General features: G+C 39.7%; 1 protein-coding gene across 1 annotated transcript in view; it reads right to left on the bottom strand.

Moving 5' to 3' along the window:
* LOC140736337 (uncharacterized protein C16orf96-like) overlaps window positions 1-25644 on the bottom strand; it is a 71464-nt gene that overhangs the window by 14421 nt on the left and 31399 nt on the right. Inside the window, exons 6-14 of the mRNA XM_073062335.1 lie at window positions 22860-22989; window positions 20132-20217; window positions 17559-17660; window positions 17325-17399; window positions 16210-16374; window positions 12419-12537; window positions 10507-10569; window positions 3089-3178; window positions 62-218 (exon numbers count right to left, since the gene is read on the bottom strand). Coding sequence (XP_072918436.1) covers window positions 62-218; window positions 3089-3178; window positions 10507-10569; window positions 12419-12537; window positions 16210-16374; window positions 17325-17399; window positions 17559-17660; window positions 20132-20217; window positions 22860-22989 — 987 coding nt within the window. The remainder of the gene's footprint in view (window positions 1-61; window positions 219-3088; window positions 3179-10506; window positions 10570-12418; window positions 12538-16209; window positions 16375-17324; window positions 17400-17558; window positions 17661-20131; window positions 20218-22859; window positions 22990-25644) is intronic.

Genomic DNA, 25644 nt, shown 5'->3' with positions numbered 1-25644 from the left:
AATTCTAGAAGTTCTTTTTCGAAAGGGAAACAAAAATACTTCTATTAAGAAGAGTATTTACCCGTCTGTACATTGCACTGGAATCACTGTACTGATAGACCGTTTGGTAATTCATACCCCGGCCAGTTCGCCTATTGACCGGCCCAGTTACAGTGTGACTGCCACCACAAGGTCGAATAGTACTTCTCCCTATATTCTCAAGGTATTCGTTACCAAGACTACAAACAACCAGAAGGGAAGATAGCAGTTAGCTTGTTCAATGTGATATATTAAAGATGTCAACATTTCCAGCACAGATAATCCCCTAGCCAGTGTACAGTTTTACATCAATTTCATAAGATAATCTTCAAATTGTAGATTGACTAATAGTGCAGAAGCCCAGACTGGGGATAAGATCTGCCAGTCTATCTTTTTTTAAAACTCCCAATGAAAAGTGGTGACGTTAACCACCAGAAAGAGATGGGCTGGGCTTTGTGAGATGTAAAATGTTAGTAACTACAAATTGAATGTCGCTCATTGCCCATTCAATTTTGAGTTTAAAGCAGGGGTTCCCAACCTTTTTAATGCCATGGACCCCCATCATTAACTGAGGGGTCTATGGATCCCGGGTTGGGATCCTCTGGTTTTAAGGAAGGGGGCAGGATGCATGTACACTATTTAATTCTTTTTACAATTTTACTCATAGCAGGACTAATTTCCAAGAGTTTGTGAAACATGCATGTCTAGGAAACTGGGGCACCTTTGTGAAAAGGGAAGTACATTTCAGCAATGACTCTGGGCTGGGGGTTAAGGCATGTGTCCCATCAGGCCATAATTTGGACCGTCCTTCCTTCCTACTACCCACACACAATCTTCCTCTACACTCACTCATCCCAGGATCCAGGTTCAGGAGCACTTACCCCCTCCTCACACACCTCTCAATGCTGCAGCAGCAACTTACTTTTACCTGAAGTGTCTTCCAAAGGTTCCCATGCCCTATAGTAAGCCAGGCTGACATCATTGGCACTGAACCCATGATTTGAAAAATTAAGGCATATGTTGAGGGAATCTAAATTTCCCCCCAGCCTTGCTTACATAACAAACCCCTTGTCAATGTTGGGATCCTTGACTCTCTGTGAAATAAATTTGATTCAAACAAAGCTAAAGGTGTTTTTAAAACTTGCAGGAAGTCATTACTGAAACATCCTGAATCAATGTTTGAACCTAGATTTCTCTAGACTTGGACTTGGCATCAATCCCAACATATGCCGCATGTTGATTGTTTTATGGAATTCCATGTCTGGACTCTGCATTAAGGAAAGAATTTTTCTTATACTTCTCAAACCTCTTAAATAAAAAATAGAGAACAAATAATTTGAAATCACCATATAAACTTTGCATCCGAAGACTGTCATTATATTCTGAATAGGTAGATGCTGATTAATACTAAGTAGTTTCTACCCAAGCCTCCGGGATTGTATTTTGCTTTCCAACAATGTCCAAGAGATTTATTCTCTTAAATACTATTTAAGGTCAATGGTGAATAACTTTTCACAGGCCTGGCAGTGTAAGATGGGTTTTATCAATTTAAATTCTATTTTGATATTCTTTTCCATTGGCAACACTGTTATGTATTTAAATAGATGTCTTATTATCATTATCATGATTATTTACATCATCATTCAAAGACAATACCCTTAAAATATGGTCTAGACTGGCTGGTTAGACAGTAGTTTTTAGCATTCCTGGAGAACTCCTCTGACATCAAATGAAAAGATATTTCTCCTTATTGTACTGATGCTGGATAAACAGATTGAAGGTACTAAACTTTAGCTAATGTTATCATATTCATCATTTCCTATCCCACTCAGAAATCCAAGATTTATTGCTTTCCTTCAGAAGTCAGCAAATGCAGTACTACAGAGTGGCTTTTACACAATATTTCCATTAAGTTTCATAATGTTTAGTACCTCCTACAGTACCCAGTAGCTTGTTCAATCCAGAAAATGAGTGGTAAGTCAATGCCCCTACTCATATTCATAATCCTTTTTAATATTAAGTATTTTGGACATAAATTTTAACTTAGCCTCGATGTTTCTTTCCAATTACCACATTTAAATGTTAGAGATTTGCTTCCCACTGTTACTAAACATTGTAGTGATGAAAAGTTGAAAAAGCATTAATCATGAAATTGAAGCCAATATTTGCTTTGCCAATCTATGCTTTGTCTTCAAAATATATTCAAAATTGATTTAATAGTGTATTCAGTAACGGCTGGCTTCTGTTCATGCTGGCTGCTTTGTTCAAACTAATGCTTGCTGTTGACATGGTGGACAATGAACGATGCCAGGCCTGATCATTAGGCTTGACATAATATTGTTATTATGTATATCAACTGCTCCATCGGTTTTTTTCCCAGTTGTACACAAAAAACAGATGGACTCAAAATTAAAAGGAAAATTGATATGAAACAGCGGCTGGATGCCAGTTGATAAATGAAAATACCTCAAACCCAATCCTGATGAGGAAGACTAGAGGCAGGAAGAAAGGAATTGTCAGAATTATCATTTGCAGATCTTGCAAGCCAACCCATTCTCTGGTTAGCTTGCAACTTGTTGAGAAATAGTCTCGATATTTCCTGCATCTTTATTCTGGCTTTCTCATTCTCCATGGCTAGCTAAGTTGTCAAGACTAGACCACTTACATCACAGTCCCTTTAGTTTAGACCATTTAATTTTCACAGGCTGTGTCTTTCAAAGGAACCAGTAATACAACACTTGCGAATTTTTAAATAATCTTCAAAACTAAATTATATTACATTATTTCAAAGGAGAATTACAGAGCTCCAATCATGAAACTTTAGCAAGTGGATTAAAAATGGCTCAACAGAAAAGCATACCTTATTAATGAAATAATTCCAGCCTTCCCAGCAACCACTTTCTACTCTCATTGTACAAAATTTCACAGCCACTCACAAAGTTAGGGAATTCTTGTGCTGCGGATTAGCCCTGACCAAAAATATCTAAAGCCATTTCAATTACGACATTAAAAGCTAGCAGAATCCAATTTTCAACACAGCTTTTCAGGAAAATAGACGTTCCATTCGTACCCCTTTGTTTGCTTAAAGGAGTCCAGTTCGGGCGCTGTGGTTGGACGGACTTTAGGATGCAAAGCTGAAGCAGCAATGGTGATAAGATGCCTGAAAGACAATGATAGGGAATTGAGAAACTAATTTTACAACTTTACATTTTAAAACTTTATCGAGTACAGTGGATTCTGGTTAATTCGGGCACACTGGGACCAGCACATCTTGGTCCAATTAAACGGCTGCCCCAATTAGCTTAAGTTACATGAAAAAAAAGTTTTAAAAAACTATATAACAAAGACAAAATGCCATTTAATTGAATACCAGATTATGTATTTAAATGAAATACAGAACTAATTAGAACACCAACAATACTACCACAGCACTATCAAACTGTGTATTAGTTCCAAATAGTTATCAATTGAGGAGTTCATCCATAGTGTATGCTGCCATGTTCCTTTGATTAACTGTGAACAAAGTCTGTGCAGATAATGGGCAGGCTTCATACAACATTTTTCACTGTAACATTCATAATTCCTAATTTGATGAAATAGTGAGACTCTTTCATTTCCTGGATATTTCTGGCATCCCCAAGTCTAAATGCTTGAAAATGCAGTGAGCAAAACAGTTCAGAATTGTCTTACTGCTTTATTTCTCGCCAACTATCAGCGATAAAATTCACTGCTTTTTGAACACACATGCAGCAACAGACACTATTTAAAAAAAGTTACTTTATGCATGGTGTAGTATTGAGCTGCCACACAAATGCACTCAACTGACACTAGTTAGAATCTTCTCCTGATCCACTTAAGCAGTACAGTGTCCCAAATAAACAAACGGAATCCTGGCTGTTATTTTTCAATTAGTTTTTGTTCTTTAAGAGTTGCCCCAAATAAGCAGCTTCCCCGGTTAACTGATAGCCCAATTAATCAGAATACAATGTATTCTTCTTTCCCTACACTCAAATGACAGCACATGAAAAAGCACTATAAATGCAATGTTTTTTGCTTCAACAAACATCACTTTTACATTATAAAGCTACTCTAAGAGTTAGAAATTATATTAAAAAAAGGCTTAAATGTATGAATTTATAAATCATTACTCTGTACATTTTATGCTAACATCCCCTACTCTTAATAATTACTGAAAACAAGCCAGGAGATGTATTATTTGGTAATAAGCATTTTATCATGCTCTTAATTTTTGGTTTATGCTTTAAACCTAAAGATTTAATTACTCCTGCATTATTAAAGTGAATGTTCAGAGAAGGCTCAGATCAGTACTTTGGTTTTGACTAAGGAAAAGCTAATTAAGGAGTCAAAGATATTGAGAGCTCAATATTAACACACCAGTGAAGATGTGGGGAGGATTTTAGAAGGAAATCTAGAAACATTAGTCAATATGAATTCTACACACTAATTCAATACTTCATTGACATTAGATAGGAAGTTATGGTCTGAGGTATGTCACGTACCCCCTGACGGGTTAAAGAACCAGCAGAAATGGTAAGCACATTGGAGTCTGGTATTGCTATAAAATAATAGTGTTTATTAGTAACTACGCAATACAGTATTATAAATGCAGATATATCAAACAGGTTAGCAATGATATACATATATACATAAGTGTGGAAATAGGAACAAAACTAGGCTCTTTCAAACCTAGGGATGGATGGATACAGTCTTACGATGATGAAGAGAGTTCAGTTCAGTTCGAGGTAGTTAGTTGAGTAACGTTGGAGAGAGAGAGACAGAGAGAGGTGAGAGGTGACCTGATGCCATCGATCTTCCCGTTGTCTTCCAAAATCCTGTTGTAGACACCGACTATGACCATAACACGTGCAACCATTCTTCAGTGATGGAACTATCACCCAGGCGAGGGTGGACACACAAATAATTCCCCACCAGTCACACCTTTTTACACTACTAGAGCCACTGATCGATTTCCCCGAATCGATCCTCCAAAAACCCCACCTTCCTGTGGGTGCAACAAAGCTCGTTCAGCGTCCGAAACCGTGTGTCTGTCTGTGTATCAGCGGACCTGGTATTTATCTCCACGTGTTGGACACCAGCTGTCCATCAACCTGCTCCGCCCTCCTCTCTCTTTGCAAGCAGGCAAGTGTCCTTGCAGAAAGGTAAACAACTTGTAGAGAAACCATGACATCAATCTTTCAAGCATTCTTTGCCTTTCTCTCTCTCTTAATAACAGCTCAAACAGTGTCCAAAAACCAGTCTCATTCTCCTGACATTTTAAAGCGATAGTCCACAGAAAATATGAACCCTAGGGGTACATAACAGGTAGCTGTAAAGATCAGCAACAAAAGTATAACACCTCTTACTTGGATAAAGTTACCAGTGGCGTACTGACCTCACCAGGTGTGTAAAAGTAGGTATATCTTCTTTTAACCTTCATCCTGTGTTGCAGTACACTTAATCACATTATTCCTCAAGAGCCAATTGTTTCAAAAGTAACTTTTGTTTTTACTTTCCAGTTCATCCTATTAACTTTATCATGCTCCTATTCAACAACCAATTGTTAACACCATCCTCAATAAATATCGGTGCACTCTCGCTACCTCAACAACTATTGGATGAAATCAATCTTACAGATCTGCCACTCTCCTTTGCAGAAGGAAGCACAACATGAGAAGAGCAGGTAAAGAAGAACCACTGAAGAGGAAGTAACAAGCATCTCACAGATCCATGGTGACATTAAATATCTCTGACTTACATATCTTAAGCACATCAATTTGATTTCAGCATCAAGCAAAATATAATTATATTGATCTTGGAGAATTTTAGAATTGTATTGCATTATAATTTAGGTCCAGATGTATCTATCCACCAAAATTATGTCCAGAGACACAAGCATTTCAATGCATGTAGTTTGACCCCATAACCATTTTCCTCGAGTGGCAGCCTCCATGCAATGGACTGTTTGAAAGATGTTGCAAAGTCTGCCTCATACTACACTTGCAGAACTCCAGTTTGGCTGACAGCACTTTTCTTCGTGTCTGCTCTTGATCTGCAGACTTGAACATAGAGCTTAAAGCCTTTAAGGTGGCTACTCTTCAATCACAAGAAGCAGTTCAGTCATCTTGAGTTGAAATCAAAAGTGAATCCAGCCAAAATCATCCTGCTGTAAGCCTCAGCTCCTACGGTTCTTTCTGGATGACCAAGTGTGTGTAATTTACTACTCCTCCCATCTTGAGAAACCTCCTTCATTACCTCAGGCATTTGGCTGACAGAAACTGATCAGAGGACTGACCGTATCTCTACCGTCCTTCAGGAACCCAGCTTCTTATTGATAATTAATCCTCAGAAGAGTTAAAATCCAAATCTAAATCCATGTGCTTAGGTGGCATGTGTAAGTGTACTCCAGGGAAAAATCAATTCTTTTGAGAAAGCAGGCATAAATAGACACTCAGCGGCCACTTTATTAGCTACCACCTGTTCATGGTCTTCTGCTGCTGTAGCCCATCCACTTCAAGTTTCAATGTGTTGTTGATTGTGTTGTAACTCAGGGTGGCTTTCTGAATTACAGTCGGCCCTCCTTATCCACGGGGGATTGGTTCCAGGACCCCCTGTGGATACCAAAATTCATGGATGCTCAAGTCCCTTATTTAACAGATATCAGTGCAGTGGTCTTTAGGACCCAGAGGAACCCCGGACTTTATTTTACATATCTCCGTGCGGTGGACATTAGGACCTGGTGGCGCAGCTCTGAATCCGCAGTGTTTCTGTTCACGAAAATAATCACGATTGTGATTGAAAAAAAGGTGGAAGTAATAAAGTGATCGGAAAGAGGTGAAACACCATCAGTCACTGGAAAAGCGTTAGGCTACAGTCGGTCAACAATCAGAACAATTTTAATGGAGAATGTGAAAGGCCCTGCCCCGATGAAAGCTACAATTTTTACTAAGCAACGCAATGGTTTAATTATTGGAATACGTATGTTTCTTAAGTGTTTTATATGCATAGAAAGGTAAAATAAGAGAAACGTTTGACTAACTAACATGAAATAATACCAGATGTACCTGTTCCGACTTCAAATCCGACTTAAAGACGGCCACAGGAATGGAACTCATTCATAACCCGGGGACTGCTTGTACTTTTAAGTCATTTCTAGATTACTTATAATACCTAATACAATGTAAATGCTATGTAAATAGTTGTTACACTGTATTGTTTAGGGAATAATGACAAGAAAAAAGTCTGTACATGCTCAAGCAACGAGTGCTGGAGAGAGAACTTCTGGGTTTTCCTGATCAGCGGTTGGTTGAATCCACGCATGTGGAATCCGCGGATAAGGAGGGCTGACTGTACTGTTGTCTTCCTGTAAGCTTGAATCAGTCCGGCCATTTTCCTCTGACCTCTCTCATTAAAAAGGCCTTTTTGCTCATTGAACTGCTGCTCACTGGATTTTTTTTGTGTTTCGGCACCATTCTCTATAAATTCTAGAGACTGTTGTGCATGAAAATCCTAGGGTCTCAGCAGTTTCTGAGATACTCAAACCACCCCATCTGGCACTAACAACCATCCAACAGTCTTCATCACTTAAATCACATTTATTTCCCCATTGTGATGTTTGAACAACTGAACCGCTTGTCCATGTCTGTATGTTTTTATGGATTGAGTTACTGACTGGCTGATTTGGTACTTGCGTTAATGAGCAGTTGTACAAGTAGACCTAATATAGTAGCAAACACGAGGAAATCTGCAGATGCTGGAAATTCAAACAACATACACAAAATGCTGGTGGAACATAGCAGGCCAGGCAGCATCTATAGGGAGAAGCGCTGTCGACGTTTCGGGCCGAGACCCTTTGTCAGGACCCATGTCCTGATGAAGGGTCTCGGCCCAAAACGTCGACAGTGCTTCTTCCTATAGATGCTGCCTGGCCTGCTGTGTTCCACCAGCATTTTGTGTCTAATGTAATAACCACTGAGTATATATCTGCTTTCAGAGACTCAGGCACATGAAGTACATTTCTGGATTTTGATGCCCAATGATTTAATATAGGAATGTAATGGCTAATTTCCACACAGCAACGTGATTATGTCCAGGCAATTTATTTTGTTCTTTATATCCAAGGGTATATCTTTTAATTCATTTGTGGCTTGGAGACATTACTGGCAAGGCCAGCATTTATTTCTGATATGTTCACTTGAAGGTACAGAAAACTGTTGAACAGGGTTCCAGGATTTACAAAAAAGAGACGGTAAATGAACAATATATTTGAGGGCTAACCTATTGTGCAGCTTTGAAGGGAGATCACATATTGTGATACTCCTACGTGGCTGAGGGTCTCAGTTCATGCAGAATTCTGTAGGTTTTCCAGAGTGAATTAATGTTCACAAGGGCAGCACTTGGTGCTTCAGTAGTCAGATATCAAAACTGACTTTAGATATCGCCTGTATGAAGTTTAGATGCTCTCCTCATAATCATATGGATCCATTTTCACTAATGCTTCCATTTCTTCCCCATCTGCAGCTCGCTAATAGACTCCTGCCATCAAAGTCTTCTGTAGTGGAACTTGTCTACGGTGAGGCAGTTCATCAGGCGAATCCATTTATTGCATCTAGCGTGGACTCCTCTGCGTCAATGAGACCCAGTACAGATTGGGAGAGGTTTCATCAGGAACCTTCACTCCATCTGCCATAACAGGCTGCCATTTTAATTACTCTTCCGATTCCTACCCCTACATGCATGTCCATGACTTCCTCTACTGCAAGACTGATGCCAGATGCAGATTAGAGGAACAGCTCCCCCTATTTCAGCTTGGTAGTCTCCAACCTGATGGCATGAACATAAATTTCTCTAATCTCTGGCAATCATTCCCCTTTGTCCTTCTTCCCTCACTATCTCATAAGCCCTCAACCCTTTCCCTCCCTCTTGATCAGCCTATCACCCACACATTCATCCCACTGGGTTTTCTCCCACTTCTCATTCCCTTTACTCCATGTGACTCTGTCCTCTCCTATCATATTTCATCTTCTTCAGCCCTTTGTTATTTCCACCCAACACAGTTTCTGTGTTGGACTGGTCATGTTGCAAGAATTAGCGATGATCTTTTACCCAAACCCGTTTTCTACGGCGAGCTACATGAAGGAAAGAGGAAGCATGGTGGTCAGAAGCTGCGCTACAAAGACGTGCTCAAGTGCCATATGAAGAACACTGACATGGATGTCAACACCTGGAAGAAAGGTGCTTTGGACAGAAGAAGTTGGCACTGCATTGTCAAGAAGTCAATCCCAGCAATCGAGGAGAAAAGGCAGAAGAAATATGAAGCAGGTCATGAAGGCAGACATTTGGTGCTAGACCAGTCAAATCACAAGTGCAGCCGATGTGGGAGACAGTGCCGATCCACTGCTGGTCAGGTGGCCCATTAACGTGCCTGTAGAGACTGAACTCTCAGCACAGTCAACATCGAAATCAATGGACAGCTGAAGATATGCATGTAATGCCCTGGTTCACCTGGTTCATATTTTTTCTCTGTGATGCTTTCCTTTCCTCTGTGTAAGCTGTTTGTTTGGGTTACTGAAGGTAAGAGATAGGAGAAATGTGTGCCATTCAATGGGGATGAACAGATTCAGGGGAGGTTTCCCTGGTGAGGAACACCAAGTTTGGCTTGGGGCTTTTGAGAGGGGAGAAGAGAGAAGATGCTGGAGAGAAGAGATCGGAGGAGTCAATAGACAATAGGTGCAGGAATAGGCCATTCGGCCCTTCGAGTCAGCACCGCCATTCAATGTGATCATGGCTGATCATCCACAATCAGTAACCTGTTCCTGCCTTCTCCCCATATCCCTTGACTCTGCTATCTTTAAGAGCTCTATCTAACTCTTCCTTGAAAGCATCCAGAGAATTGGCCTCCACTGCCTTCTGAGGCAGAGTATTCCACAGATCCACAACTCTCTGGGTGAAAAAGTTTTTCCTGAACTCCGTTCTAAATGGCCTACCCCTTATTCTTAAACTGTGGCCTCTGGTTCTGGGCTCCCTCTGAGTTGACCCAGAGTGGGGCCGAGATTCGTTGAAGCCCAGGGAGATCGAAGGGGGATCGGTGAAGGGGAAACCGTGAGCTCCAACTTATGCACAGTGGACTGCTTCATTTAAAATGGGCCTTTTTCTTTACTAACCCTCTAGACGAATTAAGAATTATAAAGCTAAATCTTTTAATTGTATACTGTGTACAGTCTGTTATTTCATGTACGGATTTGTAACAGAGTAACAAATCACGCAGCATCCACACAGACTAGGGGATTTAGGACCGGAAGGCATCTTCCCTGGACTTACACAGCCGACTGAACCAGTGTGTCACATACAGTACTCATTTAAGATAGAAAACTGCTTATTTCTTTCAAGATTCTTTTCTCTAACCCCATCAACTGGTAAAGAACATTATCAGTAAATAGCAAGGATCCTTATTAAAATGTGTTTACTTACGGTCCTGGCATCATCCTTGTAGATTTGGCACAGGAAAGGCACTTAAATCGCTCAAGTAACTGCCTGAAATTGGATGATACAACAGTTAAAACAGAGTACAATTGCAAAATTTAACTCCCAATTTTGATGTGTAAGTAGACCATAAGACATAGGAGCAGAATTAGGCCATTCGGCCCATCGAGTCTGCTCCGCAAATTTATAGATTTACCTTTTAGTAGAAAGATTCAATTAATTTATAGCTTCCTTGGGAAGCTCATTGTTTGCACATTTTTCTTTGAACATTTCCTTTTCTCAATAATCAGCAGGGTATCAAACTAACTTATCCTCTGTGACAGCAAATACTAATACTGCTTAATAATCAAACGGAAGGAAATTAAAGAGGTGGAATTGAAAGAAATATGAATGCACATTTTGCCCTTCCACAGAAACTCAAAAAATATTAAAAAATGTAAGTTTTTCATAGCATGTTGAGTTCCCACCACTGAAACACATCTTGATCCATATACGTACTACAGGATGAGTCCAAGGTTATTTTTGGGCTGCAGCCTTTTAACCAACTTTCATCAGCTTAGAATTTGCGATCAATGGTCATATACCTCTTAGATGCACTAACGTTCTAGTACATATACAAGTGATGTCAAGATGTATTGGTACAACTTGACACCTTGAAGGAAAAGGCAATAGGTAGAGGCAAGCACCACCAACTGCGAGTTCCCACCAAGTCAGATAATATCCTAAGTAACACAGGCAAAATGCTGGAGGAATTATGCTACGGAAATGAACAAACAGTTGATGTTTCGGGCTGAGACCCTTCTTCAGGGCTGAGAAGGAAGGGGTAAGATACCACAATAAAAAACGTAGGGGGAGGGGAAGGAGGTTAGCTGAAGGAAGATGAGTGGGAACGGTCAAAGGAATCTGATAGATCAGGAGCGTAGACCACGGGAGAAAGGGAAGGAGGAAGGGGCACAGGGGAAAGTAATAGGCAAGTGAGAAAAGGTAAAATGTCAGAGTGGGGAATAGAAGGTGGGGTGGGGGGGGGGGGAGAAGAATAGAGGACAATATCCTGACCTGGAAACACAACACTTTTTTCACTGTTGTTGGGTTTAGATACTGTAACTCCATATTCAGTATCACTCTGGAACAGCTTCATATGAATTGTTGCAGGTCAAGAAGGCACCTTTAATGCTCCTTACAGTAAGTAGTAACTGCAAAAAATTCTTAAGGTTGCCTGTGCTTTCATATCCTTGTTATAACATGAAAATGAGAACTGCTTCTTTTAAATAACCGAAGTGCAACCTATGGTTCTACCCAAACATAATAGCAAGTCACTCTCTCTCATTTCACTGCCTCAAGAAATGAACCCACTGCTCCACTTATATTTTTTGTTTATTTGGATTGCAAACCTCAGTGGTTTGTTTATATAAACCCCAGAGTACTCCCATTTAGTCACTGATCTTCAAAGAATGTGATCCCCTTCATTCTACCAAAATGTACAACTACACATATACTAAAAGTTTTGTTCCTTTTCTCAATTAGATGCCCATTTTGCAAGAATATTAACATCTTCCTGTACTGTCTACACTTCCCAGTTTGGTGCCATTGTTAAATCTTGAGATTCCACTTTTAGACCCTGATCCAAACTACGCAAACAAAGAATGGGAGTTTCAGCACCATCGAATGAATAAAGATGGTATTTGCATCTTTATGAATTAATTTACAAATTGACAAAAGTTTTCAGTGGAGGCCTGCCATTCTTTGCCCTAATCTTAGTGGATTGTTTGGGGAAAATGATAAATATTAACATTTGCTGCATAGAAGTAATAGCAGCAAATGTGTCTAAAGCTGTGGAAACTTTTCTCCAATATCTCATCAGGTTACTTCTATCTGAGCTGTAAGCATTCCAGTCACTCACTTCCTGAACCCAGCTGGAGAATCAGCCTCAAAACCTGGGCCATTTCTCAACTGTTTTTTCAGCTGTTTCCATCTTTCTTCCAGCTGTTTCTTTAATGGATCCAGCTCCAGTCGATCCAGCTGCAATTAAACAAATTGGAACATCAGAAAGCTGGAAATAAGATAACTTCCTAAAAGACACATTGTGTAAATATGTTCTTCAGTAAACTTCAGGTTTAGGAGAGTCCACATTTGCCATTAAGTAAATTATTCAGCTATTGCTAACCTACCCCATCAATCAGCTATATCCATCAGCTCTTTAACTATTTAACTGCCATCCTCTCTATCATAATGTTTTCTTCTTCCCTCTCTACCCTTTCCTCTGTGTACTTAAAACTTGCTTTATTGCTATAGTTTCCAAGTTCTGATGAAAGGTCACTGACCCAAAAAGCTATATTTATTTCTCACTCCACACCTGCTGTCTAAATGCTGAGTATTCTCACTATATTTTCAGTATCTGTAGATAACTTGCTTTTGAACTGCTTCCAACTCAATTTACTTAGGTTATAATACATTAAATCTGATTCCATATTATTAGTTGCTAGTTTCATTTCATTCACTAACTTCAATTAATGGCATTTTTGCTCTTATTCTATCCAGTGACCCCTTTATGATGTGTGCTTTGACACACAAAATGCTTTTGTTTATCCTGTACAAATAACAATCTAAATTTCCTTTTGAAATTCAGTTCATGTGGAAGGGCCAACAACGGAACAGCAGAGCCAAGAGTTGAAGAAACTGGCAAAATGTTGACTGATTCCTGATTTTGGTAAAATTATCACAGATGAGCAAGGAACTAAATGCAGAATAATACTTGGAAATAGTTCAACTGAGGCAACATGGAAATAATGGAAAACAAAATAAGATACAAGTTAACTGCAGGCAAAATGTAGGTTAAAATGATTACAAGGTCTGATTTTCTCTCTGCATTGAGTCCATTACAACAAACTCAGAAAAAACAATGGTTTCTGAATTGTACGGGACCATGTGTAAAATCATAAATTGCCTTATAAAAATATACAGAGTAAACCTTTATAGAACAATGAAAGCTTCACAGTGGCATCATTTATGGGATATTAAATCTACTTTCTCACCAGATTCCTGAATTTCTCTGTTCTATAGCATTCTAAAATTATACTCAGCACCCAGAGCAGTTGGGCATACAGAGTTCTGAAGCTTCACTAATCTCTAGAGTGAAGAAATTTCTAACTACAGGTAGTCCGAGTTACAAACGTCTGACTTACGGACAACTCATACTTACGAACTGAGGAAGAATGCGGCCGCCATTTTAAGTCAGATTACGACACCGTCCGCCATTTTAAGTCGTTGCCATTGACACTGTGTTGAGTGTTTAACTTTGTATTCGACTTAAATTTTTCTTAGTAAGATTCACCCTGACCCTGCGCCCCCCCCCCCGGTTACGGTCAACTGGTGGCGCAGTGAGATCAGCGCCGGGCTGGAGAACGGAGGTTTCCGAGTTCGACCCAGTGACAGACCGCTCCCGTGCCGGGTTAATGTCGATCCAGTGACTCCCGTACCATCCGTGCTGGGTTGATGTCAAGCTCGCAACTCGACCTCGTAAAAAAAAACACTGCCACCTCCAGTTTAAATTCCCACGTGAAATATTGTAGAGGATCAAATACCCAAATCCAGCACAGCCCCCACTTGTCCCATTTAGCATGTCTTAGTGCGGTAGTCCTTAGGACCCAGCAGACCTTGGGAGCCGGCAAAGCTCGGGACCCACCGCCCGCAGTGTTTCTGTTCCATTGACGGGAAGCAATCCCGATTGAAAATAAAGTGGAAATAATAAAGCGTTTGGAAAGAGGTGAAACGCCATTGGTCATTGGAAAAGCGTTAGGCTACAGTCGGTCAACGATTGGAACAATTTTAAAGGATAAAGGATGAAGTGAGAATAATGGAGCATGTGAAAGGTCCTGCCCTGATGAAAGCTACACTTATTACTAAGCAACACAGTGGTTTAATTATTGGAATACATACGTTTCTTAAGCGTTTTATATGCATAGAAAGTATATTCTATATAAAATATATTCTATATACTAAGACAAATGTTTGACTAACTGACGCTAAATAATACCGGATGTACTTGTTCCAACTTACATACAAATCCGACTTAAAGACGGACTCAGGAACGGAACTCGTACGTAACCCGGGGACTGCCTGTACCAGAATCCTAAATAGCCTGCTTCTTATCCCAAGACAAAGACCCACTGCTCTAGATTCCCTAACTGGAGAAAACCCACTCACTACCCAACTTGTCAATCTGTTTCAGAATAGAACATTGGGCAGTTCAGCACAGGAATACGCTCTTTGCCCCACAGTGCTGTACCAAGCTAATCAAATGCAAAATTAAACCAGAAGGATAAAATATAATATACTGTAGATAAAACAAAATTTGGCCTTCACAAACTTTAATGATGCTATTATTATTAATTGTCATGTTTGACAAATCTTATTGAATTTTTTGAAGAGGTTACTAGGAAAGTTGATGAGGGTAAAGCAATGGATGTTGTCTATACTGACTTCAGTAAGTCCTTTGACAAGGTTCCAAACTTAAGGTTAGTTAGGAAGGTTCAATCTTTAGGTACTAATATTGAAGTAGTATAATGGATTCAACAGTGGCTGGATGGGAGATGCCAGAGAGTAGTGGTGGATAACTGTTTGTCAGGTTGGAGGCCGGTGACTAGTGGTGTGCCTCAGGGACCTGTACTGGGTCTAATGTTGTTTGTCATATACATTAATGATCTGGATGATGGGGTGGTAAATTGGATTAGTAAGTATGCAGATGATACCATGGTAGGTGGCGTTGTGGATAATGAAGTAGGTTTTCAAAGTTTGCAGGGAGATTTAGGCCAGTTAGAAGAGTGGGCTGAACGATGGCAGATGGAGTTTAATGCTGATAAGTGTGAGGTGCTACATTTTGGTAGGACATACATGGTAAATGGTAGGGCATCGAAGAATGCAGTAGAACAGAGTGATCTAGGAATAATGGTGCATAGTTCCCTGAAGGTGGAATCTCATGTGGATAGGGTGGTGAAGAAAGCTTTTGGTATGCTGACCTTTATAAATCAGAGCATTGAGTATAGAGGAGTTGGGATGTAATGTTAAAATTGTACAAGGCATTGGTGAGGCCAAATTTGGAGTATTGTGTACAGCTCTGGTCACCAAATTATAGGAAAGATGTCAACAAAATAGAGAGAGTACCGAGGAGATTTACTAGAATGTTACCCAGGTTTCAGCACCTAAGTTACAGAGAAAGGTTGAACAAGTAAGGTCTTTATTTTTTGGTGTGTAGAAGGTTGAGGAGGGACTTGATAGAGGTAATTAAAATTATGAGGGGGATAGATAGAGTTGACGTGGATAGGCTTTTTCCATTGAGAGTAAGGGAGATTCAAACAAGAGGACAGGAGTTGAGAGTTAGGGGGCACAAGTTTAAGGGTAACACGAGGGGGAACTTCTGTGTGGAATGAGCTTCCAGTAGAAGTGGTAGAGGCAGGTTTGATATTGTCATTTAAAGTAAATTTGGATAGGTATATGGACAGGAAAGGAATGGAGGGTTATGGGCTGAGTGTAAGTTGGTGGGACTAGGTGAAAGTAAGTGTTCAGCACGGACTAGAAGGGCTGAGATGGCCTGTTTCCGTGCTGTAATTGTTATATGGTTATATGGTTAATTATAATACGTTTAAATTGACATTTGAAGTACATAGACAAACTTAAAATATTGGATTTTGTTACCTTGCAATCCATGTCACAAAGAAGTTTCTCCAGCACCTTCTGCCAGTCTTTCTCTTGTGCACAAACCTTATTTAACAGCTCCTGCATCATTGAGTTCAATTGCTGCGCTGTTGCATCTAGAAGTGTTCTACTCACTTTTGACTCTAATGATTTTTTGTCAGCTTTCTGGAGTGAAAAGAAGAAATGTTAGTGCAGAGACACACTGGTTGGAGGGTAGGTATTATCAATTCATAGATTACCTAGTAGCTGCAGGCAGGAAACTAGAGCATCATGACAGTACTATAGGTATTGTTTATCAGTTACTTAAAGTTAGAAGAGAAATCTGTGTTAGCAGTTTAACTATCAGCACAATTTTTATGAATTACTATTGAAATCAAGTTTCAACAGTAGAATTAAGTTTTGTCCCAACTTTTGTTTTGACTAAATGAATCACTTCCCACTTCTTATTCTCCTACCTCCACTTTTTCCTCTATCCCTGCATCACTGGCACCGCTTATATAACAGCTATCATTATAAAACGTTTATATAATAAATTGTTGTACTTATATTCTTAAAATAAACAAATATCACATGAACAGAATAATTCTTATTCAAATCTGTTAATCAAATATCACCGGTTTGCAGCCCCAACTGAAAATAAAATGCTGAAATGTCAAAGAAATCATTCAGAGCATGACCTCATAGACCGTGAGAATCTACTAATTTGAAAAGCAGGGGTGGAACTTAATGAAACCCCAGTGCTCATGGGAATTTATTTCAGAAATTCCTCCCTTTTTAGCTTGCAGTATTTTTCCTTGTTTGGATTAGGAAAATCTAAATCTCTCCATCATCATTCTTCTTTTTCAGATTTTTTTTTTTGAAATCTAATTGCAAATTTTCTTCATGCTTTATGGTATTCTATTTAATATTCACAGATCTCATATCATGATCCTTAATATCAGCTAAATAGGTTTCATTTTGAAATCTTCAAGCACATCATCCCTTCTCATTTTCTTCTCACCATGTTGTGAAATAAGCCCTTTCATTACATGCTTTATGTAAATGCCTAAACTTCTATCTACTGTACATGTTGCATAGCTGCATCTCTTCTAATTCTTATTTTAGAAGATCCTTACCCCATTAATCTCCATTTCCAAAAATTCTTTATCAACTTTCTTTTCGTCAAGTTGATCCAGCTTTTCTAGAATACCCTATGTAAACACATTTGGAAAATACAACATTTGATGAATACAGGATAAAAGCAAAATTTAGAAGACACAATTGCTCATTTGAAAGAAAATGAAAACATTGACCAAAAACAAAAAGAAAAAAAAAAGACTCTTTCAGCAAGTACTGAGCCCTCCTATCACCTGGAGTTCATTGTGATCTGCTTGCAGTACTCCTAGGCGGCCCTCAAAGTCTTCCTCCATTTCTTCTAATTTCCTCTTGAGGGTTGCCAACAATTCTCTATCCTAAGAAATGGAAATGTCAAACATAAATAAATCAGTGTTAGGTGTCTCCGTATCACCTAATCAGAGCAAATTTGGAATTCACAAGATAAATGATTACACTGAAAATATGGCACTACCTCAGGGTTTAGTTGATGTGAACTATTGGCTTGTGTTGGGTGGCACAGCAGTGTAGTGTTTAGCACAACGCTTTACAGTACAGGTGACACGGGTTCAGTTCCCGTTGCTGCCAATAAGGAGCTTGTACATTCTCCCCATGACCACGTGGGTTTCCTCCAGATGCTCCGGTTTCCTCCCACAGTTCAACGATGTACCGGTTAGTAGGTTAATTTGTCATTGTAAATTGTCCCCTGATTAGGCTAGGATTAAATTGGTGAATTGCTGGGCAGTGTGGCTCCAAGGGCCAGAAGGGACTACTCCACAAGGGAGGAGGCTCCAGTGAAGTGTAATATCAGGATGGACTGAAAAAAAAGGCTTCCATTTACTGAATGCCTTTCAAACATTCCCAAGTACCTTGCAGCCAATAGAGCAGATTTGACATGCAGTGCATAAGGTAACTGTCATTCCAAGGTCACATAAAGACAGAATTTCAATATTGAGGTGGACAGAAAAGCACTAGTTAGGTTTTCTACTGCAGAGTCCCTTTGAAACAGACATTGTCAACTTTGGTGTGGCGTTCCGTACTGTGCTGAGATGTGCTGGCAGTTCTCAGCTATTGTTTCTACAGTGGATTCTTAGTGAACCTACCACAATACAAGCTACAAGGGAATAGTGCTGCTGAATGAATGGATGGATGCTGCAATGATAATGTGAGAGGAGTTTGGATAGAGCGGGGAGAATAATGTCTTGGACCATGGAAACACTCCAGGGATATAGTTGGAAATCTCTAGTGAGATCATAGTAACGACACAAATGTCCATGAATGTCTATACTCTGCAGTGCAGTCATTTGCATAAGCCTATTTTGCTTGCTGCTGTGTGCTGAAGGGAAAATGCCTTCTTTCCATAAATATGGGGTTTGTGCGACTTCCCTTATGCAACAATGTGCAGCAAATTGTGGGATGCAGCAGATATCAGCAGGAACAGCCACCTGCCTTTCCCGATCACTAGTTCAGTACCATTTTTATTTTACGTATACAGAGTTCTGCAACATGCTGGTTCATGCCAGCCAAGTTGCTTACCTGAGCTATTCCTACTTGCTTGCATAAATCTCTAAAACTTTCCTATACAAGTATCTGTTTAAATATCTATTAAATGTTCTAACTGTACCCACATCTATGACTTCCTCTATCATCCACCTTCAGTATGAAAAAACCCTCAGGCTCGCTTAACATCTCTTCGCTCTGACCCTAAACCTATGTTGTCTAATTTTAGATACCTTTACTTAATCATAAATGGCATAGATATGGTGAATGTAAGCATTCACCATATCGATGCTGTTTATCATTATACACATCTGTAAGATTCCTCCTCAGCTCTCCACGTTCCAGTGTGAAAAGTTCTGCTTGAGGTACCTCGACACACGTAACAATACCATCATCAATATCGATTTTTTTTTAAAACATCCTATCAGATACATCTCATGTCTTCTATCCTTTACAGTATTAGACTGTAGATGTAAATATAATATATATTTCTGATTTTGTCTGTGCATCACCGTGAGGATTCTTCAAGTTGACTTCTTGAAGAATCTCTCTGTTTCTTGACTTACATGTTAACATAGATTCCTTTAGTTTCTGTTCCAAACCATCAGGAATATATTTGAGAGGAACTGCTAACAAGATGGAGATTGCATTGTCTGTTCTTACTGGACACAAAATATAAAACAAAGTCTTCAATTACAGTCATAGTTGTCTTCAATTAAAAAGTCATAGAGCACGGAAAAAGCCCTTTGGCCATGCAGACCAAGATGCCCATCCAAGCTGGTCCAATTTACCCAAGTTTGGCCCATATCCTTCTAAATATTTTCTATCCACATACCTATCCAAGAATCTTTTAAAAGTTGTTATTGTACCTGCCTCAAGCACTTTCTTTGACACCTCATTCTATACATGTTCCACTCAATGTGTTAAAAAAAATTCCCAAGCATCTACTATTAAATCTTTGTCCTCTCAGCTTAAACCTATGCCCTTTGGTTCTTGATTTTCCCAACCCTGTATAGATTAGTGCATTCATCCTCTGTAAGATCTGTCTCCTATACTCCAAGAAAAAAAGTTCAACCTCTTGTTATATCTCAGTTTCTCAAGTCCAAGCAACATCTTTTCCCCAGCTTAATAGTACCTTTCCTATAGCAGGGTGACCAAAACTGAATATAACACTCCTTTATAACAAACGGATGTTAAAATACAAAATATCTAAGCATTCAAAAGCTTTGCCTTGACAATCTTTCAGTTTGTTTCTTCACTGATCTCCTCAGTTTTCAATGAATTCTACAATGTCCCCAGTAAGTTTAAAAATAGAAATTTCTGTTGTAACCTGATAATTTTCATTCTGGGCAATTTGTATTCCATTCTCCAGTAAACCCAATTTGATCATCAGATCATCAGGAAGACCTTTCTTTTCTGGAAGACAAACATAACTCAGTCAACATTATATTTAAGTGATAACACTATAATACTCCGCTCTTAAAAATATGGTTTACAATTTATTTAGTTTAAGTTTGACTCAGTAAAGTTCAGTAATTCTTTAGCAGACCTTTATCCTTCTTTACTGAAAAAATGTGCTCTGCACATATTTAACCTGGAATGGACAAAACCTGAATCCATCTCAGAGCATCTTAAAACCCAGTAGGAAATTCAACTGCTGATTTTCTACCACGGTTTTTGTTGGAGTTCTGGTCGAAATAATGTTAACAATAATGCAGCTTCAGACTCCAGTTTCACTGCTAACTTCACAAGTCTGATCAATGTGCTCTAGGAAAGGTCGTCATCACTTCTGCCTTCCTAGATTCAGTATCATTCCAGGGGAATTAGATCACATCTCACAGAAGGTTAGTCATTCATACTCTATCTTCAAAGAGAAAAGACTTAATTTACTTTCACCCATCCTCACAAGTGACAAGGAACTACTTAGATAGATAGATAGATAGATACTTTATTCATTCCCATGGGGAAATTCAACTTTTTTCCAATGTCCCATACACTTGTTGTAGCAAAACTAATTACATACAATACTTAACTCAGTAAAAAATATGATATGCATCTAAATCACTATCTCAAAAAGCATTAATAATAGCTTTTAAAAAGTTCTTAAGTCCTGGCGGTAGAATTGTAAAGCCTAATGGCATTGGGGAGTATTGACCTCTTCATCCTGTCTGAGGAGCATTGCATCGATAGTAACCTGTCGCTGAAACTGCTTCTCTGTCTCTGGATGGTGCTATGTAGAGGATGTTCAGAGTTATCCATAATTGACCGTAGCCTACTCAGCGCCCTTCGCTCAGCTACCGATGTTAAACTCTCCAGTACTTTGCCCACGACAGAGCCCGCCTTCCTTACCAGCTTATTAAGACGTGAGGCGTCCCTCTTCTTAATGCTTCCTCCCCAACACGCCACCACAAAGAAGAGGGCGCTCTCCACAACTGACCTATAGAACATCTTCAGCATCTCACTACAGACATTGAATGACGCCAACCTTCTTAGGAAGTACAGTCGACTCTGTGCCTTCCTGCACAAGGCATCTGTGTTGGCAGTCCAGTCTAGCTTCTCGTCTAACTGAACTCCCAGATACTTGTAGGTCTTAACCTGCTCCACACATTCTCCATTAATGATCACTGGCTCCATATGAGGCCTAGATCTCCTAAAGTCCACCACCATCTCCTTGGTCTTGGTGATATTGAGACGCAGGTAGTTTGAGTTGCACCATATCACAAACTTACTTATAACATAACACTTCTTACCATTCCTTCCGCAAAGTGCAGATGTTCATATAAGGTCTACATGAAATGTATTCACTAGGAACACAAGTACTTCTATCTGTGTACTGGTCAGCTGTGAGGAGTGGAAAGAACTCTCTCTCTCGCCCTCTCTCTGGTATTTTGTGCTTTCCTCTGGTAAGGATATACAGAACAGTCCTCTTTTTAAGTGCAATGCTGGTGTTCATTTGTTGCAGATGATTATAGGAGAGGTTCCTGACATGGTAATGTATGATACTGAGGCTGAGTGAGATCAATGGGGATGAGGAAATGCAAGGCATCAAAAGCTTGAACTCACTTTATCAGGTTAGGTGTGAGAAACACTAACATTGCAAGTGAGAACAAGGCACAGCCAGTTCTAGATGAATATGCAAAAAACTCACCTTTCCCAATTTCATTCAGCTAATAAAGAGCTTACCGCATTAAATATAGGAGCCACTGACCTCTACAACCACCAATCTCATCTTCTTCGTCTCTGCCCAGGCTCCTTTTCATTAAGTATCAGAATTTCACCCTGACCCTGGTCATCCCTGACATGTAAACACTCACAAATATATCGAATATAAACATTCACTGAAACAAATGCCAGTCTTTGTCTAACTGGACTCCATTCTTTCACTCATTCTTTGGTCCCAATTCAATCTCCTTCAATGTACACATTTGAAGTGTTTCACTAAGTACAGGGCTAGTAATGTATTCTTTGACTCACTACCATTGAATGAAGAGCATCCTGAAAATTTTACAATAAAATCGTCAAATTAAAAAGACACTCATGAGTAAATTGCACTTCTGAGTTTGTTTTTGCCATGACTGGATCTGGATATCTGAAGGTCAGATAGAAAATAAATAATTGTTAAATTAATTTGTTGCAAACCCTGTCATACCACCACAGTAAAATTCAAACTGGCTCCTTCAAGGTTGGGTTCAGACTCAGAAGTTTTGCTATTTTAGCTTCCCATCCACCTCAAACTCATCCCGTCTGACCATTAAGATTCCACCATAGTTTCAACATGGTGTTCTCAATCTCATACATATTCAGGAGGATGATAAATTTGCCCCAGTTGTCTATTAGATCTATTTATTTTAGATGAATTCTCCCCAAAACAGTATCAGCCAATCTCTGGTGACTAGATCTGGTCTGGAAAGATCTGCCAAAGAGCCACAGTCAACAAAGTCCACTCCGTTGCCTACAAGACTTGGATGTCCTTATAAAAGAGATTATATTTTAAAATATTTACAAACTAGAAGACATTTTCGTGAGTCTTGTATCTGTGTTTACATGTTGTGACTGACCTATTTCTTCCATTTGTCGCTTGATTTCCTCTTCCAGAGAATCTACTCTTTCTTTAAGAATCTCATGATTGATTGGCATTTGTGACAGCTGATGCAGGGCACTCAAGGTTGGAACACGCTCTGTTCCAGGCTTAAGTAAAGGAAAAAATAATGAATCAGATCTCCCAGAAAAAGTTTAGTTCTACTTATAATGCATATACCAATAGGCTTCTCATAACATAATTGCATTATTTTTGTATATAACCTTAGCAAAATTAAATGTTTTTGAGTTCACCTTCATGGGATAAATACGTCTTACTTTCACTGTAGAAATTATACAAAAAGCTTTGAAATGCATGAAATCCTCCCATATTCATACTTCATAACCTTACAATCAACATGTTAATGTCCAACATTAATGATAAAGACGAGATTCTGCAGATGCTGGAAATTTAAAGCACACACAGAAAATGTTGGAGGAACACAACGTGTCAGGCAGCATCTATGGATGGAGAATAAACAATCGATATTTGGGCCCTCCATTGGGGTCTCAGCCCAAAATGCTAACAGATTAGTCTGATCCATAGGTGTTACTTGACATGCTGTGTACCTCCAGAACTGTGTGTATTATTCAAAGTAAATAAATCCATTGCTTTTGTTGACTTGTTGATTGTCCCTTCTTAAAACAGTGGAAGAAAAGTTTGTAAATTCTAGCCTTAAAGAGATCTAGTTTAATTCCAGTAGGCTGATAAATGCAAGCTTTATCACTCTGTTGGTGTTTGTGAATGGAAAATTGTTTACCAGTGTTGGAATGGACAGAGTATATTTGACTCTGAATCAAATCTTCATGTCTGGATGAGAGGGAGGAGGGGAGGATTCCAACACTGACTAAATTGTCAGGGTATGAAACTTACTCTACCAAGTATTTTGTTAGCAAATGTACGATCACTGGAGGGCAAGTTTGAGGACCTAAGGGCAAGAACCAATCTACTCTGACACCTTTCAAGTCATTGCTGGGGAGGGAAATGAGGGATTGTTGTGTTCTGTGTTTCACTCTGGACATGCCAGATACATCAGTAAGACCCAAGGGCTTCTTGATACATTCGATGGACTGGACTGCTGATTCGGAGAAGGGAAAAGGTGGGAGTCTGAGTTTTATGAGAAACTCTTCATGATGCTCAGATACAGCAGTCTTGTCACACTCGTTTCCCGACCTGAAATATCTAACGATCAAGTACTTCTTAATAAAAGCATTCTCCTCTGTGATCCTGAGGCTAATGTTAATTAGGCACTGGATGTATTGAGTACCATGACCAGCAAACAAGAAACTGCCTAACCTGACACCTTTCAAATCATAGCCAGGGGAATTCAAACCGGCCTGCTTGAAGAAATCTGTCCAATTGTCATCAACATATCACCTGCAGCACAAGGGGTCCCAACACACTCAACCACTGTTATACTACGATTAGGAATATCTACCATACTATCCCTTGAGCACATTTCAGGAAATCTCATCTGGCAGTCCTCCCTCTACTGGCATACAGGCAGAGGCTAAAAGGAAGTCTCCAGAAGTAAGGAAACAAAGAGGTTGTCATGGGAGTCTGAGGAGCAACTATGGGATTATTTCAAGTCAGTGGACTGGGCCCTGTTCAAGAACTCAGAGGATCTGAATGAATATACCACCATTGTCACCAACTTTAGAAAATAGTCGTAGATGAATGTATCGCCACAAAATCATTCAGAATCCCGGATGAACAAAGAGATCTATAATCTGCTGAGGACCAGATCAGAGGCATTCAGGTCTGTTGGCCAAATAAAATACAAGAGGACCAGGTATTACCTCCAGAAAGCTGTTTCACGCGTGAAAGGTGATTCTGGACCAAACTTGAATCACTGAATTTCGCTCAATAGCTGTGGCAGGGCTTGAATGCTATTACCTCCTACAAACTGAAAACAAGTGATGCAGGTACTCAGTGCCGTTTATGCTGGCTTTGACCATCAAAGCATGGAGGAGCCTTCATGAAGTCCCACAGCCCCAAGAGGATGACATGAGAGCATCCTTCAGGACAGTGAACCCACAGAAAGCATCTGACCCAGACAGGATAGCTGGCTGACTAATAAACAGCTGTGCTGATCAACGGGCTGGAGTGTTTACCGATATCCTTAGCCTCCTCATTTGGCAGTCCAAGATTCCCACCTGCTTTCAAGCAAGCTTCAATTATACCGGTGCCAAAGAAGAACATGGTAACCTGATTCAATGACTGTTGTCCAGTAACACTTACGTCCACTGTGATGAAGTGTTTTGAGAGGTTGGTGATGAAACATATCGACTCCAGCCTGAGAAGCAGATTGGATCTGTTACGATTTGCCTGTCCTCACAAGAGGTCCACAGCAGATACCATTTCATTGGCTCTTCACTCAACCCTGGAACATTTGGACAGTGAAGATGCATGCACCAGGATACTCTTCATTGACTACAGCTTGGCATTCAACACTACTACCATCCTCTAAAAACTATTCAATAAGCTCCAAGACCTAGACCTCAATACCTCCTTGATTTCCTCACTTAACCATATAACCACATAACAATCACAGCACGGAAATAGACCATCTCGGCCCTTCTAGTCTGTGCCGACGCTTACACTCACCCAGTCGCACTGACCCGCACTCAGCCCATAACCCTCCATTCCTTTCCTATCCATATACCTATCCAATTTTACTTTAAATGACAATACCAAACCTGCCTCTACCACTTCTACTGGAAGCTCATTCCACACAGCTACCACTCTCTGAGTAAAGAAGTTCC

Source organism: Hemitrygon akajei, chromosome 11 (assembly GCF_048418815.1).
Source record: "Hemitrygon akajei chromosome 11, sHemAka1.3, whole genome shotgun sequence".
Lineage (NCBI taxonomy): Eukaryota > Metazoa > Chordata > Chondrichthyes > Myliobatiformes > Dasyatidae > Hemitrygon > Hemitrygon akajei.
Note: the sequence above shows the minus strand (reverse complement) of the source record. Positions and strands in the feature narration are given on the sequence as shown.